This window comes from Varanus komodoensis, unplaced genomic scaffold (genome assembly GCF_004798865.1).
Source record: "Varanus komodoensis strain SLA01 unplaced genomic scaffold, ASM479886v1 scaffold3, whole genome shotgun sequence".
Taxonomy (NCBI): domain Eukaryota; kingdom Metazoa; phylum Chordata; class Lepidosauria; order Squamata; family Varanidae; genus Varanus; species Varanus komodoensis.
The window spans coordinates 12,128,297-12,154,963 of NW_025335761.1; the positions used below are offsets into that span (position 1 = coordinate 12,128,297).

The window sequence follows — 26,667 nt, forward strand, 5'->3', positions numbered from 1 at the left end:
GTTAATACAATTTATTGTAATTTTATTACTTTATGCTACTTGTAAGCCACCTTGGTAAACATTTATATCCAGAACAGCGGCATATAAATAAATGAAATAATAAATTATACCTCAAAAGTAAGCCCAGGATATACTAGGTGTTTCACTGCCTCTGGCCCTAGGTTTTCCATTTGTAAATGCAAAGGAGGCAGTGCTAGTAAGATTGCTATCATCCAGAATAGTCTATCTGAATGCAGCTGAGAGAAAGTGTGAGGAATTCTGGCAAGGCATCCATTACCTGTAGTGATGATATCTTCATACTGGGAGCCATCCAGGGCAGCTCTACTGATCTTCCTCAGAGTGCTGTCAGACCAATACACCTTTCCTAATGAGGAAATATTAACATCTCCTTAATGTTAATAAAACTCCCCTGGAATCTAAGTTCAAATCTAATAATATTTTAGTACTAAGCTATACAAACACATCCCTTGTAACATACAGATTCATAGGAAATGGATCAATTCATTAATTTATTCTCTGTATCTTCTCCATTTTGTGAAGCCAGCAAAGCAAGGTTAAACACCATAATCTAACATGGAGGATACTGAATTTTGCCATTCCAAGAGTGCATTCTTTTTCCTCCTCCTCCTGAGATAGCCTTGTGGAGTAGAAAATCTTAAAAAAGATTCATCCAGTATTTGCTAAATCTTAGAAGGCAGAAAAAACACCAGAATAGTGTGTCATTAGTAGAGAAATATTCTCCTAAGGAGAAAGTGCATGGAAATATCCCTAAACAAATCCCTCATGCTCTGATGAAGAACATATCCCTCACAAGATGTTGCATGTTCATTTTGTCCAATAATAAATAGTTCATTTTGCCTGTGTTTTGTGTTTCTTCAGTAAATCCCATGTGCCACAGTGAGGTAGCATTGCTTTTATTTTCTAGACTTTTAAGTGGATTTAATGGGAGGTCTAAATAAATGTTTTGCTTGCCCCAACTTCTCAAGACAACCCTAACAAATCTTACGAGCATTTGAAATGCAACACCTACAGCTGTGTGTTTTGAAAGCCCTGAGGAACATCAGTGAGACTGTAGCTGAGATTCAGCTACCTTTGTTGGTCACAGTCATCATTATATATACTGGAGAGGTTTTGGGTGGAAAGGGCGACATCAGCAGCATTCTCTTTGAAAAGTAGTAACCATGCCTTCACTGACAAGTCAGCACTTAGCTCTGAACCAATCCATGCTTAAAAAAATTTAAAGGCACAAATTCTATTTTTAGACAAGAGAAAAGGCCAGCAACTCCTAGCATGCCTCAGCTAGGGCAAGTGGTAGGCCTGTTCTCGGTGTAAACATGCATAGGACTGCACCCTAAATTACATAAAATGTCAAACCTTCCTGAGGATCCACTCCAATGGCAATGGTGTTTTTCATGGTGACATTGACTGAGACAACGACATCAGCAAAATATGGAATGTCAAGTGAAACAAGGCGAATATCTGCCCTCCTAGCAAAGATTAGAAAGCTGGTCATCCCTGTAGAGTTGAAGGAAAGGACAACATTAGGAGAAAACAATGACATTCAACCAGCAGTCTCAGGAGCATCATTTCATAAATGCTATGTTTGAACAATAAGAACTTTGAAGACCAAAGATCTGTACAACTACAATAAGAGCAGGAGAAGGAAGGAAGGAAGGAAGGAAGGAAGGAAGGAAGGAAGGAAGGGGGATAGATTAAAAATTCTAAGAATAAATTTCAACTAAGGATGTCAGAGTGATTATTATAGAGCATAATAGCATGACCACAGGGGACATGGAATGAAAGAACTCAAATAAGAATTACAGTACTAAAACCTTAAAATCCAAGATGTTTATCTTTTAGCCATCCAGAAAACTACAGCTTTCTTTTTAGTATATATATTAATTGTAATAGGATGTCAAAGAAATAACCTAGAAACATATGAGTTTTAAAATCTGAGAAGAAACCAGAGGATGAGCAGGGCTTTCAGTTCTTGGAAGACACTGGGGTTTTTTTAATGCCTTTGGATATTCAGCCATTTCTACTATCTCTTGCTCTCTTGTGCACTTTTCACTTTGCTCCTGTTAGTTATTTTCCATCCAGTTTCTAAATGTTAAGGCATAATGATGCAAACTAAATGTATGCAAGTATACTAAATTTGCACCATTTATTCTAACTACAGAATTTGGGTTTCCTTGGACCAAGATAAATTTTCAACTTGACATTATCTTTCCATTAGCACCTAGTTTTTGTTTAAACATTTAATCTTCATCATAGTTCATCATGCAACCATTAGGTTCAGATCATTAGGGTGCAGAACGCACAAACCTTTGCATGAAACTACAGGTATATCCACATGGTTAAGACTAAGATGCAACTGAACAGCCATCTGAAAAGGATCATTTAACTTGGAGTCCTATACTGAGCAGGGGGTTGAACCCAATGGCCCCTTGGTCCCTTTCAACTCTACTCTTCTGCGATTCTGTGAAAAAGTAATTTATGCATTTCACATTCCTGTAAATTGAATATAAAATTTCCTAAAGGCATTTGTACTTTGAGGTCTCCCAGAAGTAAAATGTCGAGCTTCAGAGACCCAAGTGATGTAAGGACCAAACAGAAAAAAGGATCCCATAGAAAGTGGAGACCCACCTGGTAAACAAGTTTTGCCATCTGACTGTAGGTTGATCCCAGTGGGACAAGTGCAGCTGTAACCTTTAGGAAGAGGGGCCAGCAGGCAAAGATGACTACATCCACCATTATTAACTTTGCATGGTGTATGCACTGAAAGAGGAAAAAGAACAAGGCAATGCATTACAAGGACAAGTCCAGAAGGGAAGCAATTTTCAAAATCCTATAGGCATTAGATGGGTACAGGGATGCTTCTCATGAAAGTCATTACAAAAGAGTCAAATCACATAAGCTTTAGGACAGACCTTCTCCTGGGACAATGGATGCTTTCAGAATGTAGCATGAAGATGAAACCTGAACAATCTCACTAGCTGTAGGCTGTGCCCAGAAACAAGGGATTGAACATCCCTGACAAAGTAACTCTCTGTGTACCTGGAGGCCTGTGTCGATGAAAGACATGGATGTCCATAAGATTCTCCAAGTTGTCCTGCAGAGTTTCACGATCCTGCCCCGTCCTTTTGTCAGCACTCTGGATGCTCTTTGCCTGCCAGTCAGTCCAGTAGATTCGAGGTCCATAAAGAGTAAGTCCAAATGGGTGAGGCAGATTGCTTCCAATCAACACCTGTCACCCCAAAAGCAAAATCCAGGAGAAATTACAAGGCTTATGTCTAAGAATACCATCAAGCAACTGTCAAAAATAATCAAGGTTTAACAACATTGGCCTAGCAATGACAACCAAAGGGATTAGTCAGTATGAGGAACCAGTGCAGCATGGTGGTTAGAATGCTGGACTGGGCATTTGGGAGATCCAGTTTTACTCCCCCCTCAACCATGAAGCTCATTGGGTTACTTTGCGCCAGTTATTCATTTTGAGCCTAACCTATCTTACAGGGTGGCTGTTGTTGTAAGAATAAAATTTAACTATGTAAGTCACCCTGAATTTCTTACAAGAGAAAAAAGTGGGTTATAAATGGAACATCATTATAATAATTAAAAAATAGTAAGCAGAACTGCAGGGGGTCCCACCTACACAACTTCTCATGAATCTTCACTCAGAAGTAAGTTCATTTGTCTCTTCAAATACAGCAGCTGAATTCTTTTGGAGAGCAACAGCAAGGTGCACTGGCAAAATGGTGACCATTTATATTTTATCCCCAAATAAATGGATGTGCCTCCTATTGATTGATCATATGCGAGAAACCTTCACTTCACTTTAGCTTTCTTACCTTCCTATCACTACCATCCAGGCCAGCGTACTCAATTGTCTTCATGCCAGCATCTGCCCAGTACAGACGCTGAGACTCATAGTCAATGGCCAATCCATTGGGCCAGGTCAGGTTGGAAGATATGATCACCAAGCGACCAGAGGCATCCATGCCTGCACGCTCAATCTTTGGACTAGCTCCCCAGTCAGTCCAGTACATGAACCTGCACACAACCCCAGAAAATAAGGCATAACCACTATCACTTATTCATCTCAGCATTTTCTTTCTCAATAACCTCCACAAGCAAACTGTTCATGTGTATGCAACTTTCCTAAAAAGCTGTTTGCAGCTCCTTATTCTACAATCCCAGACAAAGAAAGAGCCAAAAAGCCAGCAAGATGTACAAGGTTTACTTTTCCCCACCAATATGAAAGTACAGAATTTCACAAATTTCGCTAGAATATCCTCAATTATCCATGGACACAGCAGCTTTTGCTTGCAAGAAAATAAAATGCATTGCCTTGCTTGTACTTAGCCACCTGACTGCAGTACATCAGAGTCCAAGTGGCAAAAAGATTAAGGCACAATACTGAGAATGGCTTTGTATAAAGCATCAACAACTTTTGGAGAGTAGCACATACCCAAATTGATTCTTCAAGCTTATGTATTTAAAGTATTTATGTCCTGTCTCTCTTCCCTCTCAAGAGTTGAATGAAGTTTCACAGAGATCTCCCATCCAGGCATAGACCAAAACTTCACCTGCTTAGATTCAGCAAGGTGGCTCTATCATGTATCCTCAGACCATGCCGTGGATCAGTAAAACAACTGAAGCTCAAGGTATGCATTCTGAGCATACATTCTCCATAAAAGATATGTACTCACCCTCCAATGGGATCCACCACAATATCTCTGGGTCTGTCCAGATTCTCCCATATCAGCACAGTTCGCATTGTTCCATCAGTGTTGGACACCTCTATCCGGTCTGTTCCTGCACAGATTAAGCGAAGGTGGAGACAGAGAGAATATAAGCCTACAAAATCCAGGAAAGGACAAAAAAAGAACTATCCATTCAGAAGTGCACTTTCCAGTCCACTCCCATTTTCTTTAACCCAGTAAAAATGCCAAGAGGAACTGCAGACAAACAGATAGGTTCAACAATCCTGAGAAATATTTCACAGTCCAGAATCCCATTGCTATACAAACCCTTGATCAACTCATCAGCATTTTAAGCAAATTCCACTGCAACTAGAAAATCACAGAGCAAATTTCTACTATTCAGCAGTATCAAACAGTAAAACTTTCCTTTGACTGTGCCACTTCAAGAACAGCAAAAACATTCAGTGAAAGGTCTGAATGCTCTTTTATGGGAGGAGGAGGAGAACAATATCTCAGGGAAATAGCCAAACAAGCTATTTTCTCTGTGCAGTTTTCTCTCATTGCCCCAAATGAGGAAGCATTTGAAGATGAAATCCTCATCCCACAGACTGAAATGGCAAAACAGAGAAAAGGCTTAATTCAGGTGATTGCATATAGCAGCCTGAGTAAATCAGTATAGGATTATGGTGAAAGCTAGGCATTCCCAAATTATTAAATGTATTTCTTGAATTTCTAGTAAAACACCATTACATGTCTATTGCCCATAGGAGAATGGTCTATTATAAAACACTCATCTTGCTGACTGTAAGAAGATATTATTCAAACTTCCAAACATGCATCCTTAGGATGGGCCCCTGAGGCAGTATTCCAGCAACTAATGAGTTTTTATAACTGGAAGGTGCCCTCTTGCCAGGACAGTGGGCTTCAGTACCTGCATCAGTCCAATACAGCTTGTTGGTGCCCCAATCAATTGCCAGACCAGCGGGACTCTCCAGGCTGCTATCCACCACAACCTAACAAGAAACAAACAAGAAGGAATCTTAGGCAAGAGCTGTCTCTTTCCAATTTATTTTGCCTCTCCCAGCAATGCAAACTTGCACTAGCAACATTCCATTATGGGGAGGGAATGAAGTGGTTAGAAGAGGTCGATTCAGAATTAAGTGAACCTCTAAATCTAAGAGATAGATACAGGCCAAACTATGATCAGTCAAATCACTAATTGACTGTTTCAATGGTAAACTGCAGGCCACACAGAAAGGATGGTTTGAGAAAGAGTGTTAAAATTAATGGATTTTAATTTATGTTTTAAAATGTCCAGGGTTTTTAAGGTTAGTCCAATTATGTCTCATAAGCTGTTTCCACCAAGGGAAAAAAGAGCCCCCGAAACCAAGAAAAAGACAACGCCGGTTCTCACTAACAATCATTTTGGTCCAGTGCTTCTCCACTTCACAACATATTACCTCCTGGCCTGTTCCATCCCATTTTGCCCGACTAATGGAGTCAGTGCCAACATCTGTCCAGTAGACATAGTCATCCTTTGCATCCCAATCCAGAGCCACAGCACTGCGCACATCAGCCAAGGGGATGACATCATCAGACAGATCTTCTGTGTCGAAGCTGATACGACGGATGTCCATCCTTCGGGCAAAAAGCAGGAACTTGTCAAGACCTGATCAAAGGTCGAAAGGTCTTCTTTTAATTTCTCTAAGTTCAACAACATGGTAACAGACACAGAAAATTATCTGGTTACATCTAAGCTCTGCTGCAACCACAGTCCCTCTATGTGGGATTTATAAGCCCGACTCACAGTGGGGGCCAGACCAGGTGTCATTAGCAAGTAGACAAGATGTAGACAGAAAGTGAGCCTACAGTGCTGGGAAAGGACACTTAAGTAAGCTGTCATTCCATCATTCTAAAAGCAAAGGGAGAAAAATTCAGTCCCCAGGCCCCTAGATAAATCAGGAATAAGAATAAAAGACCCCCACTGGGTCAGATAAGGTCCATCTAGCCCAGTGTGCTATTTCCACAAGTTGACTGCTAGTAGGCTCTGGAATGCCCACAAACATGAGAGAAAGAACCCTTCCTCATTGATTGCCCTGGCAACTGGTACTCAAAGGTAGGCTGCCTCAAAAGCTCTTGAAACCACATGGTCATCATGGGTATTAGGTATGGATTAAGTTGCCTCCAATAATTTGTCTAAGCCCATGTTAAAAACCAATTCAGTCAATGGCCATTATCACAGCTTGTGGCAATAAAGTTCATTAAGTCAGCTATGCATTGTGTGGGTCCTTCTTTTTTCATGTCCTGTACGTACTGACAACCAATTCCACTGAGCTTTTGGTCTCCTCTTTATCCAAATTTTCTCTATCCACTTTCTCCATGCCATTTGTTTCAGCAGTGGCATTTTATTTAAGACACTTGAAGCTGACCTTTCAATTTAACAAAAAAATCCTAAGGCATTCTTCCCATCCACCCCCTCAAAGCAAAAAGCCTCAAACCAATTAGGCTTTCCTTGAAAGGAAGGTACTCAAACTTCTTGACCATTCTGTTAGCCCTTTCTGCATGTTATCCAGCTCTGTGATAATTCTGTTTGGGATGTAAACAGAACTAAACACAATATTCCAAATGCAGCTGCGCCATCAACGTTCAGTTTTCATAAACACATTGTGCTACTGGTAATTATCAGTTTTTTCTAATACTCCCGATATAAAATTTGCTTTCATTTTTAATTTTTGCTGCAAGCCTGCAGTTTCTCTGTCTTGTTCCCTCCCCGCTCCTCAACCCTGCCTTTTTCTCTCACACACACAAGGACCCAGCATCAAGGCTACCTGAACGAGCGCTTACGTCCGTATATGCCCGACCGCCCTTTGAGATATGCGGGAGAGTCCCTTCTCCGGGAACCCTCCATGAAAGAAATTAGGAGAGTAAGTACCCGGAGGAGGGCTTTCTCTATGGAATTCACTCCCCAAAGAGGTCCGCCTGGCACCGTCGTTACTGGTTTTTCGGCGCCAGGTAAAGACCTTTTTATTTAAACATCATTTCAATTGTTAAAACATATGATCTGGCCTGGGCAACTTCTTCTTCCTTCTCTTTCTCCTCCTATATTTTTATTTTATACTGATAATTTTAATTTTGTATTTGTAAATCAATGTATTTTTTGTATTTTTATATTTAATAGTAATTTATTATGTACTATTGTATTTCAATGTATTTTATCATGTTGTAAGCCGCCCCGAGGTTTCGGCAAGGGGCGGCATAGAAATGTTATAATAATAATAATAATAATAATAATAATAATAATAATAATAATAATAATCTCTTCTCTATGGCACTTACTCTGGGCACAGGTGTGGCTGCTGGTGTTCCGAAAACCTGTGGGGCAGGCACAGGTGTATGACTTGCTGTTCGGTAGGCACAAGTGAGTGCAGCCTCCATTGTTTGTTCCACAATGATTTCTCCCTGCTCAAATAGCCAAAGACAACCACATATAAAGAAACTAGCAGAAAGAGAGAGCCAGAACTACAGAGGCGCATTTTTAGAACAGTTTTATCTGTGTGTGTTCATGTGTGTGTGTCCTCCTCACGGCACACCCCTTCCCCCTTTTGAGGCATGCTCGTGCTCTTGGGAAGACAGCCAGTGTAATTCTTTCTGCGCCCACTGCAAAGGGGGTACAATGAGGGATCAGCTGTCAGATGATCACCATACCTGGACACCAAAGAATCCTATGCCCCCAAGACAATGTCTGGAGGCCATAGGCTTTCACTCTTGAAAAGAATTATCTTTTATTCCACTTTATTTCTGACTGAATACTAATTATGGAAAGTGAGACTACGGGTGCAATTTTATGCATGCTTACAGCCCTTACATGACTTAGAACTGTATATAGGTCTGCACTAAACACAGACATTAGGTTGGATTTAAGTAGGCAATTCTTGTGTTCTGCAATATATCTCCAACTGGGGATAAGGACAGGGCCCAAATTAAGACTGTAACTACTTCTCATACTGGAAGTTCTCCCTCCTTTCTTCTGAACTGAGTGAATGTGTAGAATAAGGGAAGTGCATCATAAGCCAAAAGGCCTGAGCCAATGCAATATTTTCCTTGCCCATAGCCACCTGCAGCATGGTGGGTTGGAGGCCACTGTCAGTGGATGAGCTCCAACTTCCATTATTGCTTCAAGGTTAGCTTCAAGATCCCTGAAGCTGCTCTTCCCAAATATTCCTAATCTTGATTGAGCCCTTAGGGTAATTAAGAGAATTAAGAGTCCTTGAGCCACTTGAAGCATTTGCCTTTTTGTTTATTTTCCAGCTTCTTCTCACCTACAAAGACATGGAAGGGGCAGGCTTAAAATGACCCCAAATTTTTTTTAGGTCACAGACTCTAGAAATATTTCTAAATTAGCTGAATATATTTTTTCACCCCGTGACTTAATATCTCCATGTTTAGCAGCATAGTAGTACAACTACAACTCTAGACAAAGCACAGAAGACATTAATATCCCTTTTTCCTCTGCAGTTACCTGCTGGTTGGCGTTGAGGATGCAGGGTGTGGATATCCATAGGGAAGTGAAGCTTGTTGCGGATGATCTCCTGATTCTTGCCGGTAAATTTGTTGGCACTATTTATGCTCTTGGTATGCCAATCTGTCCAGTATAGGCTGTCTTCAAATACTGTGATGGCAAAAGGATGTGGAAGACCTGCAGTAAGAATCCAGAAAAAGCACATGGGTTATTATTTCAAGCCTCCAGAGAAATCAAGGCTTGTCTTCACCTTTCTAAAGGTACTTGTCTCCCCAGCCAACTCCCCATTTTTCCTACTAAAATTTGTAAACACAGGCAAATCAAGCTCATACCACCAAGAGCTAAATTTAGCGAAAAGGATGCATATGAAGCCCAGAACAGATGCCAAGGTTAATGCAACCCTTCCCCCATGGGTCCTTAGATAGCAGCTCCAACAGTGTCCTCCCCTTTGGTAATGGAAGGCAAGTGCAGAAAGTGGGGAAGGGGGGGAGTGAGGGCACTAGCCAGCTCTGTTACTGGTTCTTCAATGCCTCTGAAGCCTCAATGTACCAATGACATTCTGGAGCAATACCATTCCAGGGCCACAAAGTTGTTGTACAGGAATTAAAATGGCAGGCTTCAGACACAGCCACATGGCCACCAATGTGAGAGGGCTTCTGGGCCTTGGTGGCTTCAACTGGCATTTGGGATTGGTGGCAGAACAGACAGTGGACCCTTAGCAACTGCCCTGTTGTCAATTCTTGACACAGGGCCAAAAGATGAGCCAACTAAGCCTATGCTATTTTTATAAGAAAAGGTGGAATTACAAACAACTGTTGCACAATCAAGCCATGAGTAAAAGAATAAACTGCATACAGTCAATGGGGCCCACTTCACTTTTCATCTCATTCAAGAGCTTGGCAGTAGCCTTACTCAGTGCTACCTTTGTCCAATAAAATTAACTATACAAGGTAGAGGTGGCATGCACGGTTTATGTAGATGTTCTAGGCCAATTGCTGGCAGTCCCAATTTCCTTATCTCACCTTGGCTAATAACAGCCTTCCTGTTCTGTCCATCCAAGTCAGCCCTCTCAATAACATGATGTTTGGCATCTACCCAGTACATTCGATGCCCTGCATAGTCAATGGTTAGCCCATTTGGCCAGAAAAGATGAGTATCAGCAATGATGCGCCGATTGGAGCCATCCATGTTGGAATATTCAATGCGAGGTGTATTTCCCCAATCAGTCCAGTAGATAGTGCTATTGGAGAACAGAAAAGCATGAATTTTGGAAAACAGGGATGATCAAAGAAGAAGAGCAGGAGGAGATGACAGAAGAGGCACTGCTCACTAGGACAGCTTTAGTAATCAAAAGCCAAAAAACAAAACCAGCTGAGGCTGCTGAATGCAACCGAGGGCTATGGATTCAAACTACATTTCTCTTAAGGGGCAAGCAAGCACCTCTAACAAACTACTACTGGTTGGAACCTTTTGCCTTCACAAAATGTACACATCAGTAACTATAGTAAAATAGTTTGTATGCAGCTAGAAGTAGCCCTATAAGTCACTGGAGAGTGAGAAGGGCTTTATCGCTCTATACAATAACTAGGACCCAGAATTCCTTTAAATAGAATTTACTCACAGGATGCACCTGCTGGACAGGGTGCAGATTTGTGCAAACCTCTCCTTAGGATGTTGCCTGCCCCTACCCTAACACTCTAATCCAGTGAAAGAATGCTGGATTTCCTCCCCTTCCATTTGCACAAGGACACCTCTAGATCTAACCCTACAAGCCTGGCCAGAGTATGTTTCAACAGCAACATTAAGACAGGAGCCCATAACTATCCCTCACTCACCCCTCCATAGGGTGAAGAGCAATTGCACGAGGTTTTTCTAGGTTCTGCCAAAGGAGCACCTTCCTGTGGGTGCCATCTAAATTTGCCACTTCAATGCGAGATGTTCCAGAGTCTGTCCAATACAACTTGTCATGTATCCAGTCAATGGCCAGTCCACCTAAGACCCAAAGGAGAAAGGAAATCGGTGACTACTGTGCAACAACAGAACACGGGAAGTGGAGGGAGGGTGGGCAAGCACACCAGCTGCAGCCAATTTTCTAGACATCACCCCAGAGGAGGGACTTCCAAATGCCAGCTGCTTTTCCTTCTGGCAACAGTGCACCTATTGCTGCTGTGCTGCCATTGCCACGCTGCTGCCCACACCACCTCCCTGCACACCCCACCACCAGTTCCCTCAACTGTGGCAGAGAGCACTGCCTGGGGGCAGGGGGAGAAGGGAGGGAGCGTGCAGAGAAGAGTGAACGCACCAGCTGCAATCAGTTCTCCAGACATCACCGCAGGGGCAGGACTTCCCAACCCCAGCTGCTTGTTCTTCAGGAACCCAGTAGGGGCAGTCAAAAAGTAATGACAAAGTAAGTGCCTGTTAGCACCTATTGGGTGTGGGACCCTGGGCAAGTCTGCTCAGATCAATAGGCGAGTTGAATAAATTTTTTTGGACAACCTTATAGTGTCGGAGAGAGATGGGGGGCTGGTGATGCAGCCTTGAGGTGGTGATGAGTAGTGGGTCATAGGGTGGTGTTGGATGAACAAGGCTGCATCGAAGAAGAGGAGTCAGACTCCTTATACCTGTCCCCTCTTCTGGCTTGTAACGACCTGCACTCCAGTTTGCTGGTGCTGTTACTGAATGCCAGGTCAATTAAAAATAAGACTCCTCTCATTCATGATTTGATTTTGGATGATGGTGCTGACCTGGCATGCATTACTGAGGCCTGGGTGGGAGAAGACGGCAGAGTCTCTCACAACTGTGCCCACCTTGGGTACTCAGTACAATACCAACATTGGTTGGAGAACCAGGGAGGAGGAGTGGCTATAGTTTATAAGGACTCATTGCAACTCTCCAGGCTCTCTTGTCACCTCAGGGTTGGGTCTTGAGTGTTTATACCTGACATCAGGCTTGTGAGACAAAAAGGGGATTTTGCTAGCATACTCCCCATGCTGCTGCACAGCAGCAGCCTCCCGACCTGAACTGACAGAGGCAGTTTTGGATGTGCTGTTCAGGACTCCCAGAATGTTGGTTCTAGGGGACTTGACATGCCAAGGCTGTCTTGGCCAGGGGAGGCTCAGAATTTCATGTCCTCCGTGACAACCATGGGGCTGTCTCAACACGTCATCAACCCGCTGTATGAAAAAGGTTATACTCTTGGACCTGGTTTTCTATGTGGTGGGTATGATATTAACTCCATTTTCATGAATGGACAATTTCCTGGTGAGGTTTAGACTACTAGCCCTGTACCCTCTCTATTAGATTGGTCCACCCACAAAGAGTGATGGACCAAGTGGATGTCCAGAGAGCTCTGGAGAATCACTCAGTAGATATCATGGGCACTCCTGTCGAAGTTCAAGTTGCCATATGTAACAAGAAAAAGGCTTGGGCAGTTGACACAATCGCACCTAAGTGCCCTCTCCACTCTGGCAAAGCCTGATCAGCTCCATGGTATATGCCTGAACTAAGAGCAATGAAGCAAGAAGGGAGACAACTAGAGCATGGGTGAATGAAATGTTATGATGAGTCTGACCGAACATGATTTAGAGCTCCTTAATGAGCCTATTCCATGGCAATAAAGTTAGCAAAAGACGGTTTTCCAGCTGTATTGCTTCCTCAGTGTCATCCAGCTGAGCTATTTCAAGTGGTCTGGGGCCTCCTTCGGTCTGGTTCTCCAGATGAGACCCTTGAGCCCTTGATGGCTCGTGATGAATTCACTGTACACTTCAAAGAAAAGTCACCCAGATCCACTGTGAGCTGGACTCCACAGCTGAAATCACTTCAATCTTTGAATGTGTCCAGTGCACAGGTTCTTAGTCGGTTTCTGGATGAGTATCAGTTGCTGAGACCCAATGACGTTGACAAGGTGCTTGGTTTGGTTTGCCCAAGCACCTGTCCTGGACAGGGTCACCTGTCCCCCTAAAGGACAGGATCCGCAGCTTAGGGGTGCTCCTGGATCAAGTACTATCATTAGAGTCCCAAGTGGACTCTGGTCAGGAGCACCTTCTTTCAGCTGCACTGAATATACCAACTATACCCCTACCTGGATAGACAGAACCTGACCACAGTCACCCATGCATTGCTAACATCCAGCTTAGATTACTATAACATCCTCTTCACTGGGCTGTCTTTGAAGATGGGCCACAGACTTCAGTTGCTTCAGAACAGGGCCACATGATTAGTACCTGGTGCTAATTTACAGGCTCATATAATGCCCTTCTTGTATTAACTATATTGGCTACCAGTTGAAGTCTGGGCCCAATTTAAAGTGCTTGTTTTAATATATAAAGTCTTAAACTTCTTAGGACCTGGTTACCTGCCTTCTCCTGTACATGACTGCCTGACCATTTATTTCTGGGCAAGAGGCCCTTCTGAATGTGCCATCCTTCAAGGAGATGGGGGGTGGTAAATAAAAGAAGGGCCTTTTCAGTGGCTGTCACCCACCTGTGGAACACACTCCACCAGAGAAGTTCACCTGGCACCAACTCTATTTTCATTTTGGCACCAGGCAAAAAATCTCTTCTCCACGCATTTTAATAATGATTTTAAATGTTTATTGTAATTTTAGTAAATTTGGTTGTACATCTCACCTGGATATGTTTTGATTGATCTTGGTTATATTATTGCTATTATCATCAATTTGTTTACATTTTAATAATAGTTTTAATTGTCTGGTCATAATTCTGCTCTTGTACATTGCCAAGGGATACTATTTGAACTACTTGGCAGCTTAGAAATACATAGACAAATCAATTGAAATAGACAGATCAATCCAGCTAAGTAATGAGTATGGCCAGATGTATTCCACTAAAGGAAAATGGGAAAAGCGCCCTCAATGAACACTTGTCCAAACAAAGCAACACAAGGCTGCAAAATCATTTTAGGAAACTTTACAATATCTAGACACCATATCAATACTCATGGAGACTCTAGAATTGCTGAAGATGCTCACCTGGACTCTCCAGTCCTGTAGATACTACTTCCTCCACATTGCTGCCATTCAGGTTAGCCCTCATGATGCGGTCCAGTGTGACATCAGACCAGAACACTAACTCCTTGCTGTGGTGGAAATCAAGAGCAATGGCATTTTCTAGGTTGTTTAGAAGTAAGGTATACTCTGAGCGGTGAGGTAAGACCTGCCGGATATCAATCCGATTGGCAAAAAGCAACACAGGCTCTGGCCCTGAGGGACACACACAAGATGAAAAGAGGCAGCTGATAAAGATGAACAACAAAAGTAATTCATGAATAAAAGCCAAGCATGAAAATGTTACTTAACAAGAATATTCATACTAATGTTATGCAAGACATATAGACACAGCTTCCCGTCTTCTCATATATTTTTTTTAGTAATGTGGGAAGCTAAACCCTCAAAAAGGTTAAACTACACCGAGTGAATTTTACACATGGGTCATGCCACTCATGCCAACCACACAACTGCTCTATTTTGCTGAAATCTGAATCCATAGCCCTTCCTGTTGGACTAGTGCCAGGAACTGAGAGAACTACCATGTGGCTTGTTAGGAATCAGATGAATCAGCATATCTAAACCCCAACAAAATAAAAACCACACATGAATACAGTGATGTAGGACAAAAAAAATTCCAGTGCTATATTTTTCTGTAGAAAATTTTCCATACCATGCATAATTGTCTGGACTATTGTACTGCAATAATTCATGTCAGATGGGCTAAATATTGGATATGAACTTCTACAAGTTATTCTTCTATAGCAAGCATTGACAAACTGTTGTGCTCAGTTGTCCACAAGGAAAGTGAAAAGCTAAGGCATGACATATCCTTCCTATGCATAATGCAGTTGGTTCTGGGCTGGATCTGACCTGGAATTAAGCAAGGTGTATTTGCCCTCTATTGATAACATTATTCAGTAACAAAGTGAAAGAAAACTGAAATGAAAATGGTGATTATTGGTGAAAATGGTGATTACTATTATTATTGGTATTTGTTTCACTTTGCTCAGAGAAGTGCCTTATTTCTTCTCTTGAATTCAGGAAGTCAGAAAGTTTTTGCATAAAATTTGTTGGTTATCGAGTGCTCGTGGTTACCTTTGAAATAAATCGTAATGCCAAAACACAAGACAACAAGTGTGTGGCATCACTACACTGAAAACACTGAAGGAAGAAAGACAGTTGGTAAATGTAAATATTAAAGGCAGGAATATATTAACAACGCAACAAGAATGAAAAAGCGTTTAGCAACATCTAAACTGTCCAAAAATGCAAGATACATATGGCAAGATATGCAAAGAAGTAATGGAACTCTTTATTTAGAGCACTGGAAAATTCTCTGAAAATCTTTTTTCTGGAAAACCTACATCACTTAGTAAAGATGCAAAGCTCTCAGGATTCAGCCCTCAGCAATCACAAAACCTTTAATAAACATTCACTGAAGTTTAATGTTCTTAAGTCCAGGATTTTTTTATATCAGTTCCATCTGTGTCTTATCTGATGCACAACTGTCCATTAAAAAAAGATAGCCAACGAGGCATAGTAAAGTATTGGAATGGGATCTGGGAGATCCCAGTTCTAGTCCTCATGTGGCCATAAAATTAACTGGGTGGCTTTAGGCCGGTCCCTGACTCTCAGCCTAACCTACCTCAAAAGGTTGTTGTGAGAATAAAATGGCAAGCAGGAATATATAAGCTGCCTGGATTCCTTGCTAGAAAAATGGTGGGAAGTACATGTGCTAAAATAAGTAACTCAAATGCCTAAAGCACAGCTGTACAGATCCACTGTCATCACCCTCAAAAGCATCCACCTTCTGTTTTCAACAGGTGCAAACAGGAAGGATGAGCCAATGAAAGAGCATCTGTCTGGTCTGTGGTACAAGCAGCAACCAAGGATTAAATGCCAAACAGAAAGTAAGACCTAAAGTAAGCCAGCAGTATACTATCAGACACAGCTACAGCTTCTAGGATACTATAGTGTGACAAGACCAGGAAAGGCAGCCTATCCAGAGGAGCTCAACATTCCTTCTTACCCAGTGCTTTACAGCTGCGCTTGTCTGGGCGAAGCTCGTAGCCCTGCTCACACCAGCACTGGAAGCCACCCTCAGTGTTGGTGCATCCCTGGCTGCAATAGCCTTCCTCTGCGCATTCATTCACATCTGGAACAGGACAAGGGGAGTGAGTTACCAATTCCTTAAATATGTAATTGACCAGCCAGACCTTCCTTTGATTTTGGATTATGCACTATTGTTAATTTCCTGCTCAGCTCATGTTGAATGCGATGAGGGGTGAGGGGAATCTAAGAACCCAGTCAGATGAATACGCCTTTCAGCTCAGTATATTCAGTGGACAAGCAGTACAGGAACAGGTTTGAAGCCTCAGAGCAGTTATGCAGCTGACTTTGAACTTGTTTAAGTCCTAGTCTTTGGCAGTACTAGGACATAGGCTAGAGCCTTAGCATGACTCTAAATTCTGCAGCAGTTCTGTCTGCAGCTACTTGAGTTTCTACCAAGAGATGTGCTAGGCCTTAAGACTGCTTACCATGACATGACCTGCCATCCTCTAGGAGCCTGTAGCCTGTGTGGCAGGTACACTGTACTGCCCCTCGAGACATCTGACACTTCTGAGCACAGCCCCCATTGTTGAGGTTACAGTTTTCCTCGCCAGTTCGGGGGCCTGTGGAAAGAACACACAGCACAGAAAGCAATGGTAACTGATATACTAAATTGATGTTACAAGGTATCTGAAGACCCAGAACTGACAAGCTGATCCTAAGGAGGAAACATATACCATGTTCCTTGTTTCTTTAGGAAAAGTCTCTTCTTCACAAAGAGAAACCTTGCTAGGTTTCTTAAATATGTTTGCCTTCGGCCATTCCCATCTGCATGCTCTTTCTTCCACAGAATATGTTCCAGGATTTTAGAAAGTAGTATGTGGAGGGAGGTTTTTGAAGGTCACTAGGAAAATCCCTTGACCCACTTCCTTCAGTGCCTCTTCCCTTCTACTCATTTCCCTTGGGGACTCCTCCCCAGCTTCTTTCCTGATCCTTTTCCAACAACCACCCATCTCCCCGTTTCCTTCCTTACAGATGTTGGGCTCCTAATGAGCATTAGTTGTAATAGTCATAATGGTCAGACATGGACAGATGTTCTGCTCCATCTTGTACATCGATTTCTTAAGTGGCAAGCTCTCACGATGGAGAAGACATTACATTTATACTAGTACACTTAGTGGCATCCTTGCTCTTGGAACCATTCATGGGGATACTTGTACACAAAGAAAATACGGGATTTTTCTTTTAACTCCCCACTACTTTCTCAAAAGGCTAGCTTAACTCCCCAAAGAACAGGAGCTGAAATAGTTTTTTCCACCTCCAATATATATCAGTGACTAACATATGTGAAAACTTACCTTGCACATCTTGTGCCAGTGGGATTGACTCCCAGAATAAATTATGAGTTGGGATGGAGTGTGTGTGAGTATACGCATGAGACTTACGGCAGTTTTGTTCAGGGCTCTCATCACTCCCATCTCCACAGTCATTTGCCCCATTGCACAGCTTTCTTTGGCCAATGCAGCGCCCATTCCCACACAGGAACTGGTCAGGGGCACACTGGGGACTTCCTAAAGGGCAGAAAATAAGTAGTAGATTCTAACTGATGTAATACAGTTTGTTTGCCATTTGAACTCATATTCCTCAAGATTCCAGAGTCTTAGCATGCGCCCTTGTTCCTTTAATGGAGGAACACATACTGATTATGCCACTTCTGTTAAGCATCAAGTGAATGAGGTTTGTTTTGTTTGCCATAAGGATTGTCTTTAACTTGATTATGTTACAGGTTATTATGCTCTGATTTTATTCATTCTGCATTACCTCATGCGATATGCCTGACATACAACTGCTTCAGTTTTGTCATGTTTTAATACCAAGAATATTTTTTATTTTCTATATTTGTTGGCATATTATTGCTTGGATTTGAACTGCTTCAGTCTCTGCAGCTTGGAATAGGTACCTTCCAGGTGCTTTATTCCTTCCAAGTTCTTTCAGAGCAGCTTTCACTTCACTTTCTTATACTGCATGTTCTTCTTCACAGGGTTTCTCACTGAAGAAGCCTTTCACCCTTTTATCTCTTCTGTATAGTTCTTGTGCGTATTATTTCTACCTTCTATGTTATCCTAGCTAGATAAAATATGATTTTTATCCTGTTCCCTTCTTGGTCTTTCAGCATTCCTAATGTAGATTTGAATTTCCCTTTGATTTACTGGATCTTCTGAAGATTTGTTTTACCTCTTTTGCTGTTCTTGTCTATTTCTTTGCGCTGGCCTTTCTACATGATAGTTGCTGAAAAGTTGCATTCTGAATTCTGACCCTATTTCTGTCACCTTTTGCTCTTGCTCCTTGCCTGTTCTTCACAATTATGAATGTTTCTTCTGGCACCAATCTAGGCTTTTTCTTTCTTTCTGCTGCAGGAACTGTCATTTTGCATTCTTCCTTAATAAATGTCTCGGGTGGCAGTCCACAGTTCTTCTAATTGACAGTTAAACCAATTCAGTAATGCAACTGTTTTTTTTATGCAGGCTTTAAATTTCTCAGGAATGTTATTGGCAGCAAGAAAGCACCTTCTCCATCCTCAACTTTCAATTGTGCAGTCTGTTTTTTAAAAATGATTATTGTTATTGTACTCCAGAAATTGTTGTGAACCACCTGGAGAGCTTCGGCTATTGGGTGAGAAATTGAGAGTGCCTAGTAATAGAGTCTGGCCTCATGGCAGCATTGCTCTTAAGCGTCTCTGACACTCTCAAACCTCCTCACCACATTAAGGTGTGCAATGAAGAAAAGACTCTTTCAATATAACACATCCAGTACAGTCTTGGATATTATCGTGTACATTATTCCATGCTATCAAGTTGACCATTGCCAAAGCTATCTACATCATTCTTGAAGAAGCACATTAAGTCCACAACCTGGACACTGATGCCAGGAGAAATAAGCATGTGAAGTGACTCTGAAAGATATCTGGAGAATACAGTTTCATTCTCTGTCTCATTTGTTAAAGCAGCCTTCTCCAAGCTGGCACTCTTCAGATGTGGGTTCCTGTGCTGGCTCAGGATGGTGGAAGTTGTAGTTGAAGAAGGCTGAAAACTAAGTACCTAGACTTGTTTCCTGTTATAAATGCTTCACTTCTTAATTCGAGGCCCAGAAGAAAAAGCAGAAATAGAAAAATTATTCTGCTTGAAGTTTTATTTTTCCTGCCTCTTTTTTGTTCCTCCACAATGTTTATTATAATAAAAATGAAATAAATTTATTGCTCTTGAAGGGATTCCGCTAGTAAATACCATGTAGCAATGATGTAACACCTAACACAGAGGATTGAAACATACTAGCTTGTCTCATCCAGTAGCTAAAATGAAAATCAAGCACTGCCGTCCCAATTCCTGATATAAAATTTAGCAGATGAGCCTAATACAGAAGGTAGAATACAAGAAATGCAATGAAGTAGCCCACTTTCAAATTTTTCACCTGTGTCTGAACAGTTTTCCTCATCACTGTTATCAGTGCAATCGTCATCCCCGTCACAGCGCCAAGACAGGCGGACACAGCGACTAGATTTACAACGGAACTGGTCAGCTGTGCACACAGATGTCGCTGAGGAAACACAAATGGGATAATTGCAAAATGGACCTGCTGACTTCATACCCTTCTTATGCAGTCTCCCCTCATCTTCAGTGCCACCCCTCCTGTTGCATGTGCACTGAATCTCTCTCACGAGCCCCAAAGTACTCACTGCAGTTCTTCTCATCCGACTGGTCATCACAGTCAAAGTCGCCATCACATCTCCACCCAGCATTAATGCACAAACCACTGTTGCACATGAACTCCCCAGAGCGGCAGGGCTGATGAGATGCTATGGAGAGAGGGCACCACATTGTAATTCATGCTCTGCTAAGAGGAACAAGCCTAGGTGCCTCAGTCTCCTGTTCCAGATAAAATGCTGGAAGCTTTCAGTTGAAGAGCACCTTTCCCTAAAGCTCTCCAGATGGATTGGACTGCAGCTCCCATCAGCCCCAGCCAGCATGGTTCAGGATTTTAGTGATGAGTCCAGAGGATGACATTTAACTCTCTAAAAGTAATTCCTGCTACTCCTAGCATTTGATATGTCTGTCCAGAAAATAGCATAACTTCATGAATTATTGCAAATCAACAACTGCACCAGATTATCATCTGCATTTTATGAAATATTTGAAAAGCCAGGTAGAAATAATGCACTTAAAACCCCCTCCATCTCCCTCTCCTTTAACTTCTAACCCAGCACATAGGAGTCAATTAAAATAGCTGTGAGGAGGACAGCCCTGAAGCAATCAAGCCAGAAGCCAGAGACCAGACATGACTCTACCCACCCCAGCTGCCCAGCCACGATAAATACAGCCCAGGATGTGCCATGTACAGACCTGGGGAAGGTATGTGCAGGGACTATTTTTCAGATAAACCAAGAATAGGTAACCTGGTGCCCATGGATCACAGGTCTGACAGGTCCCAATCAATATTACCAACATGTAGGGCTTAGAGGAGTTTTGATCCAAAAGATCTAGAGAGTACCAGATTGCCTCTCTTGTGTGTATCCGGGTGTGACTTTAGCAGCAGTTCCTAGTAAGGAACTAAGGGGGCTGTCACAGGCTAGTTAAGCAGGCCAGCTGACTCTCACTGAGCACACCCAGTGATTCAGGCATTAAACATTACTGATCTGGAGTGGCAATGCTGGTAAGCAAAGCAATGCAGAGCTGGCAATCAGACTGCACTATCTGGCTAGACACATAGCAGAAAGAGCCAGGCAAGAGAGAAACAAGGGGACTTGAATGGAGGGAGGATCATGTCCCCCTGCTGAGCCTTATGGCTCTTCTTGTTATGTCTCCTCTTAGCTAAAACAGTAGCTAAGAGGAGCCATAACAAATTATAGGGGAACTAGGAGTTCCTGCAATCCAAGCATTCCCAACAAGGACAAGACTCATCCTTTTCTAACCTGATTTCTTTATCTGGTTAAATAGCCAGGCGTATCTGAAGCTTAGTAGTACATATTCTGAAATCTGTAACAACATTTGAAATTCTGATATTGCTAATTTAAAAAAATGTTTTCTCTAGCCTTCAAGGTTGTGGAGTCTGAACATGTCTGTACCATTTGTTGTACTATTCCTGGGAACTTGGCACACCAATTTCAGAAGCTGAATCAAAGTTCTATCCATTTAGGAACCAATCTACCCACAGGATTCCTTTTCTGCTCTCCTCATGCCTTAATGCTTATCCAACTCACATATTCTCATCTTTGTTTGCCTTGCCATTCCATTCTTAATTCTAAGAAAATCCAATAGTGCAATCACAATGACTCAAAGTAAATTTATGCCAATTGTTGGATTTGTACCACTAATTTTGAGCAAAGAACTCACAGATTCTTGGTGTAGCAGGCTCATTTTCTCAAAGATAACCTGTTCATATGCCTCCTCCCAGAGCCAGAGCCAAAGGTATGTACAGATGGGTACCTGCCAAGGGTCACACAGACAAGGGTCTGCTGCACTCACTCCTCCTTTTCACTATTGCAACCTACGTGTTATCTTAATTCTGACAATGGTGGTGGAGGGGAGGAAGAACAGCAGATACCCCTGCCCTCTTGTTCCTTGGCTCTCTGCCTGTCAAGCAAGCCAGTGGGAGCAATGATGAAAAAGAGAAGGAGCAACAGCAGCTGGTGACAATGATGGTAAGAAGGCAGACTCAAGAAGGAAGCGATTCCATTGAGAGCATCTTGCCCAGGAGCCCTCCAAAACCTGGAGCTAGTGCTGCTTCCACCCCAGGCAACTTACAGCAGTCGGATTCATCAGACCAGTCCCCACAATCGTCATCTCCATCGCAGTGGTAAATGTCCAGGATACAGCGGCCATACGCACACTGGAACTCCTCCAGGCTACATGTTGCTGCTGGAATATCTGACGCTAATAAGAAAAAACAAGTCAGGATTAAAGTGAATGTGCACTAATCACATTATTCCTCATGCCTTTCAGGATGAATCTCTGACCTCTTAATAAAACAAATTAAACAAAATTCATCACCTGGACAGAACTAGAAATGAGGCAGTCCCTGTGGCTCTTTGGGGAGTCTAAGAAACAAGTGAAGAATTTTCCTTGACAGACACACACATCTTGAAACACACTGAGAACAATGTATTAGTGCAGCTGTCTTTTTTGTTTTGGGCTTTCACAGCTGTTGTTTCCTCCTCTTTGCTGTTGGTCTAAGAAAAGCCCCAAATTCACTCTGCTTCTGGCACTGAGAGCTATAGGAAGTAAAGCTAACAATACAGTGTGTCACCAGGCAACAGCATGTATGAGCACCTTCTCAACAGTGGCACCCACCCTCTGTAACACTCCCCCACATGGATCTGCCACAGAAATCTGTGGCAAGCTGCAAATCCCTCTTGAAACGCACTCTACTCAGGCTTTCCCCAATTTGTGATCAGTCATGATACTGCTCTGCTTCACTGTTGACATGTTTTCAAGGTATTTACTGTTTATGCCTTCTCTATATTGTTTTCTATATTTTGTCGTATGTCTTTTTATGTAAACCACTTGGAGATCCTGGAATGCCCAGAGAAAAAGAAGCAGCATACATGCGTAAGAGAGGTGGCCACTGCACTGACAAGTATCATGGAGCAACCTGCAGCAAAAGGCAATGGCCTGAAATGGAGAACTCTTTGTTGCCAGACACAGCATTCACTGCTTTAATAGCCAGCTTCCCACCATTATTGTTATTCCAGGGAACTTTCGTATATTCAGACTACTCATATCACAGACCTTAAACCTTATCAGATCTGTGACAGGCAGTGGCTTAGAGCCTCCTCCCAAGTAGTGGGTGATGTTAGGCAGTTTCACACATTCAGAAGGCCATCGTGCACAGAGCTTGCATGCTGGAGTTGGTGAGGAGCAGAGTTGTCACAGTTGCTACAACAGGAATATCATGCCACTGAAAAGGAGCCTTGCAGCTGCTTTTCAGTGGCACCATACCCTTATAAGTGTTACCAGAATCTAAACTCTTTGGACATACTTATGTAACCACTGTGTAATGATAGGGCATTGCACATGACTTCAGGTGTTGGCACATTTTTTCACATGTGCAACCCCATTCTCTGTTGATCAGTGGTTAACTGCAATTGTCATATGTCTATCATAATATGTGAGCTCACAAGCATTCCAATTGATTATCATGTGCTCAGCATACATTGTTCTTTACAGGCCTGGCCCTGAGGAGCAAGCCAACCTCCAAGAAAGCTGCAGGGTATCACAGAGTAATAACTCTCCCCTATTCCTGAAGTCACACCTGGATACACATAAGAGATGAATGACTATGCAGAGGTTTGATGTTAGCCAAGTGGTAAATTGAAAAGTAGAAATATTAGTTTGAGGGTTTGATCTTGCTAAAGCTGCTGAGCAGAAGACACTATGAGCCGTGCCAGGCCTTTGAAGAGCTTCGTTTCTCATTCCCTTGGAATGATGCCAGAACTAACATCTCTTTTCCACCTAAGAATTCTTCCCAGGTACACTCTGACCCTACGCAAGACCTAGTATAATCAAAGACAAAGGTTTTGCAATCATCCCTTCTCCCATGCAATTCCTTATAGTTCAGGTGAGTTCCATAAGGAAAACTGCAGAGGAGAACAATGCTCCCATGAAGCACCATCACAACTGTAAAATTTAAAGCACAGAAAAATCCAAAGTGGAAATAGAAAAGAATCTTTGAAAATAAGTCTGATCAGTCACCATTGCCACAGAAGACGACTGCAAAACAAGACAGGCACATGTGAGTCTAACAGCATTTGAGGAAAGGCAGCAAGTGACCACTGAGGACTCTAAGGCACTGGAATCCAGACAACTAGGCTTCAGTTCCCCTTGTAAGCCATGCATCATCTTCAGCTGCATAACACAACGAACAGGGAATGGGTCTGAGGAGCACAGAAGAGCACGAGGGGCCTACTACACTTTAAAAATGAGGAAGAAGCACTCACTTATTTCTTTTAAAAGGTAAGATTCTGGACAGGGTTTTAGAAATACACAAAAGTAAGACACTAGCTTATTAATCGCAATTTAGACAGGGCAAGGTTAATATACCACTCCTCCTCTATTCCTGATGCACATATGAGTATTAATAGCCAGCCAGGAAGGCACAGGCAACAGACAGCAGAAAGTGAAGTTGGCTTATTCGCAGAGCCTTTTCCTGGCTCAGAAATCTTTGCAGCTCTGGCTCCTTGCCAGTTCTCACTATATGGAGATAAAAAGCACCACACATGCCACCCAGCCCCACCACTACTCCTATCCTTGCCCTTCAGGAGCTGGCAGCCCCTACAGTCTTCCCCATTCCCCAACCAAAACCATTTGAAGTTTCCTCCTATCTAGAACAAATTCCATAAAAAATGCCCTTGAGACAAAAGGGGGAGAAGACCAGATTTCTGCACTCAGCACAAAATCTAGCTACTGCACATATATGGGGTGATGGCTAGAAACAAAAACCTAATAAAAGGGCTAGGTGACTTGTAGAAAGGGGGAAATCCACAAGGGCTAAAGCCATCTCCTTTTTTCCCCGTACTCCATCAGTTAACTGCAAACACTTTAAGTTCCTCATGAATAATTATTAAGCAACCAGGAAAGAAGAGTCTGGAAGGAGTAATAAAAATGTGCATACACATAAGTATGTTCCCAAATGTCCTGACAAGTCATCTATCAAGAGAGCTTCCTTAGACCTTTTAGTACAAATTAAAGCCTCTCTCCCAATGTTTACTTTATTATGCCCACTTTCCCAAGCTTGCAAGATCTTTGCTCAAGGTCTAGTTCAAAGTCCCGGTAATCAGGAAACAGACAGGGGAAATGGACTCAGGCTGCCAAAAGATACCAGAGGGAAACAAAATGAGTAACCTGGTGGCTTTTGTTGAACCAAGAGAATAAACAGAGTGACTTAAAAATAGATACCCTATTCAGAGGATTGCTGTCATGTTAGTCCCACAAAATTAGTAACGTAAAACACTTTTACATTCAGCCAAATATAAGTGGCAAGATAGTAATATTGATGGTTGATTGCAGATTATGAAAACAGTCGTAAACTTTATTTTCCTGCTTCCAGGGGGCAAAATGTATTTTTGTGTGCATGCCTACATTTCTTTCAAATTTACACACCATTCACCTGGACAAAAGGATAATTTCCAACAGAACACCTTTTCATCTAAATATTCTGGGAATAACACTCAAGTAAGGATTTTCAATTCTAATATAACTTTATTCCATTCCTCCATTAAAATCCTTCTAAAAAGAATTACTCTGGGAGAACACATGGCTATTTCTGTATTAAAGGAAAAGAATGGTATTCTGGGTGGTTCATCTCATGTAACTGATATCCATTATCTTTTCAAATCTTAAGAGACAGGGGCTGTTATCAAAGGGAGGAGAGGTGATGTAATATTCTACTCAGGTTTTCTACTCAGGAGTATGAATTTGGCATGGACTACTCTGGGCCAGTTACAGACTCTCAGTCTAACATACCTCACAGTGTTGTTGCTGTGAGGATAAAATGGGAAGAAGGAGAAGCTTGTAAGCCGCCTTAGGTTCCTTGCAAGAGGAAGAAAGGCAGGGTATAAACATGATAATATTATTCATAATAATCCTACAGAATATGCACTATTAATCCATATGCCCTATCTCAGCATGCCAAGGCTCCAGTCACAGTAAGTCGCTACATTAAAGATGAGAACCTTGGAGCATGCCTATTATTTATTGCAGATGAATCTGGGTGCCTCCAGACATCTTGGCCTACAGCTCCTACAACCAGTGGTCCTGCTGGCTGGGCTGTTGGGAGCTGAAGTCTACAAAATACGGAGGCACCATATTGAAGAAGCCTGGCCTAAGTGCTAAAAGCACTATTGGAACAAGGGTACTTACGGCAGTTCTCTTCATCTGAGCCATCCTTGCAGTCTGTGTCACCATCACAGAACCAGTGCTCAGCTATGCAGCTGCCATCACTGCAGCGGAATTCTTTGTCTGAACACTTCCTCATGTCTACAGGACAGAACAGGCAATAGTTCAACTGAAACGGCATCTTCACCCCAGCCCAATCAATCCTCTTCGGAATCAGACTCCACTCCTGCAACACTTGAGTGTATTTTAAAGGCACCTCCCACCCCTAAGTCCATAAATATGCTTGTTCTATAGATAGATCATTAATTGCTTGGTTATTCTCTAAGTATTGGACACTGCCCCCATTTTAAAGGATTGTTCAAGAATGCTGAGGTCTCAGGAAAACCCAAACTTTCAGGAAGTATATAGCAAGATTAAAAAATACCGTAAGATGTATTTTGGCTTAGAAAAGAGACTGTATAACCCCAACCATCTTGCACCATCAGCCTCTAGTCTGAA

At 42.3% G+C, this 26,667-nt stretch overlaps 1 protein-coding gene across 6 annotated transcripts in view; it reads right to left on the reverse strand.

Moving 5' to 3' along the window:
* Positions 1-26,667, reverse strand: part of LRP4 (LDL receptor related protein 4) — a 120,907-nt gene that overhangs the window by 19,396 nt on the left and 74,844 nt on the right. For 3 of the 6 annotated variants that reach the window (XM_044435814.1, XM_044435820.1, XM_044435819.1), the window contains exons 5-24: positions 26,194-26,310; positions 22,081-22,209; positions 20,016-20,135; positions 19,751-19,876; positions 17,728-17,853; positions 16,771-16,905; positions 16,263-16,388; positions 14,216-14,446; positions 11,061-11,217; positions 10,248-10,465; positions 9,226-9,402; positions 8,043-8,168; positions 6,167-6,375; positions 5,638-5,719; positions 4,713-4,818; positions 3,852-4,053; positions 3,058-3,247; positions 2,647-2,778; positions 1,375-1,515; positions 278-364 (exon numbers count right to left, since the gene is read on the reverse strand). In XM_044435814.1, the coding sequence (XP_044291749.1) occupies positions 278-364; positions 1,375-1,515; positions 2,647-2,778; positions 3,058-3,247; positions 3,852-4,053; positions 4,713-4,818; positions 5,638-5,719; positions 6,167-6,375; positions 8,043-8,168; positions 9,226-9,402; positions 10,248-10,465; positions 11,061-11,217; positions 14,216-14,446; positions 16,263-16,388; positions 16,771-16,905; positions 17,728-17,853; positions 19,751-19,876; positions 20,016-20,135; positions 22,081-22,209; positions 26,194-26,310 (2,937 nt within the window). The remainder of the gene's footprint in view (positions 1-277; positions 365-1,374; positions 1,516-2,646; positions 2,779-3,057; positions 3,248-3,851; positions 4,054-4,712; positions 4,819-5,637; positions 5,720-6,166; positions 6,376-8,042; positions 8,169-9,225; positions 9,403-10,247; positions 10,466-11,060; positions 11,218-14,215; positions 14,447-16,262; positions 16,389-16,770; positions 16,906-17,727; positions 17,854-19,750; positions 19,877-20,015; positions 20,136-22,080; positions 22,210-26,193; positions 26,311-26,667) is intronic. The other 3 variants (XM_044435815.1, XM_044435818.1, XM_044435817.1) reach the window with 3 other exon arrangements.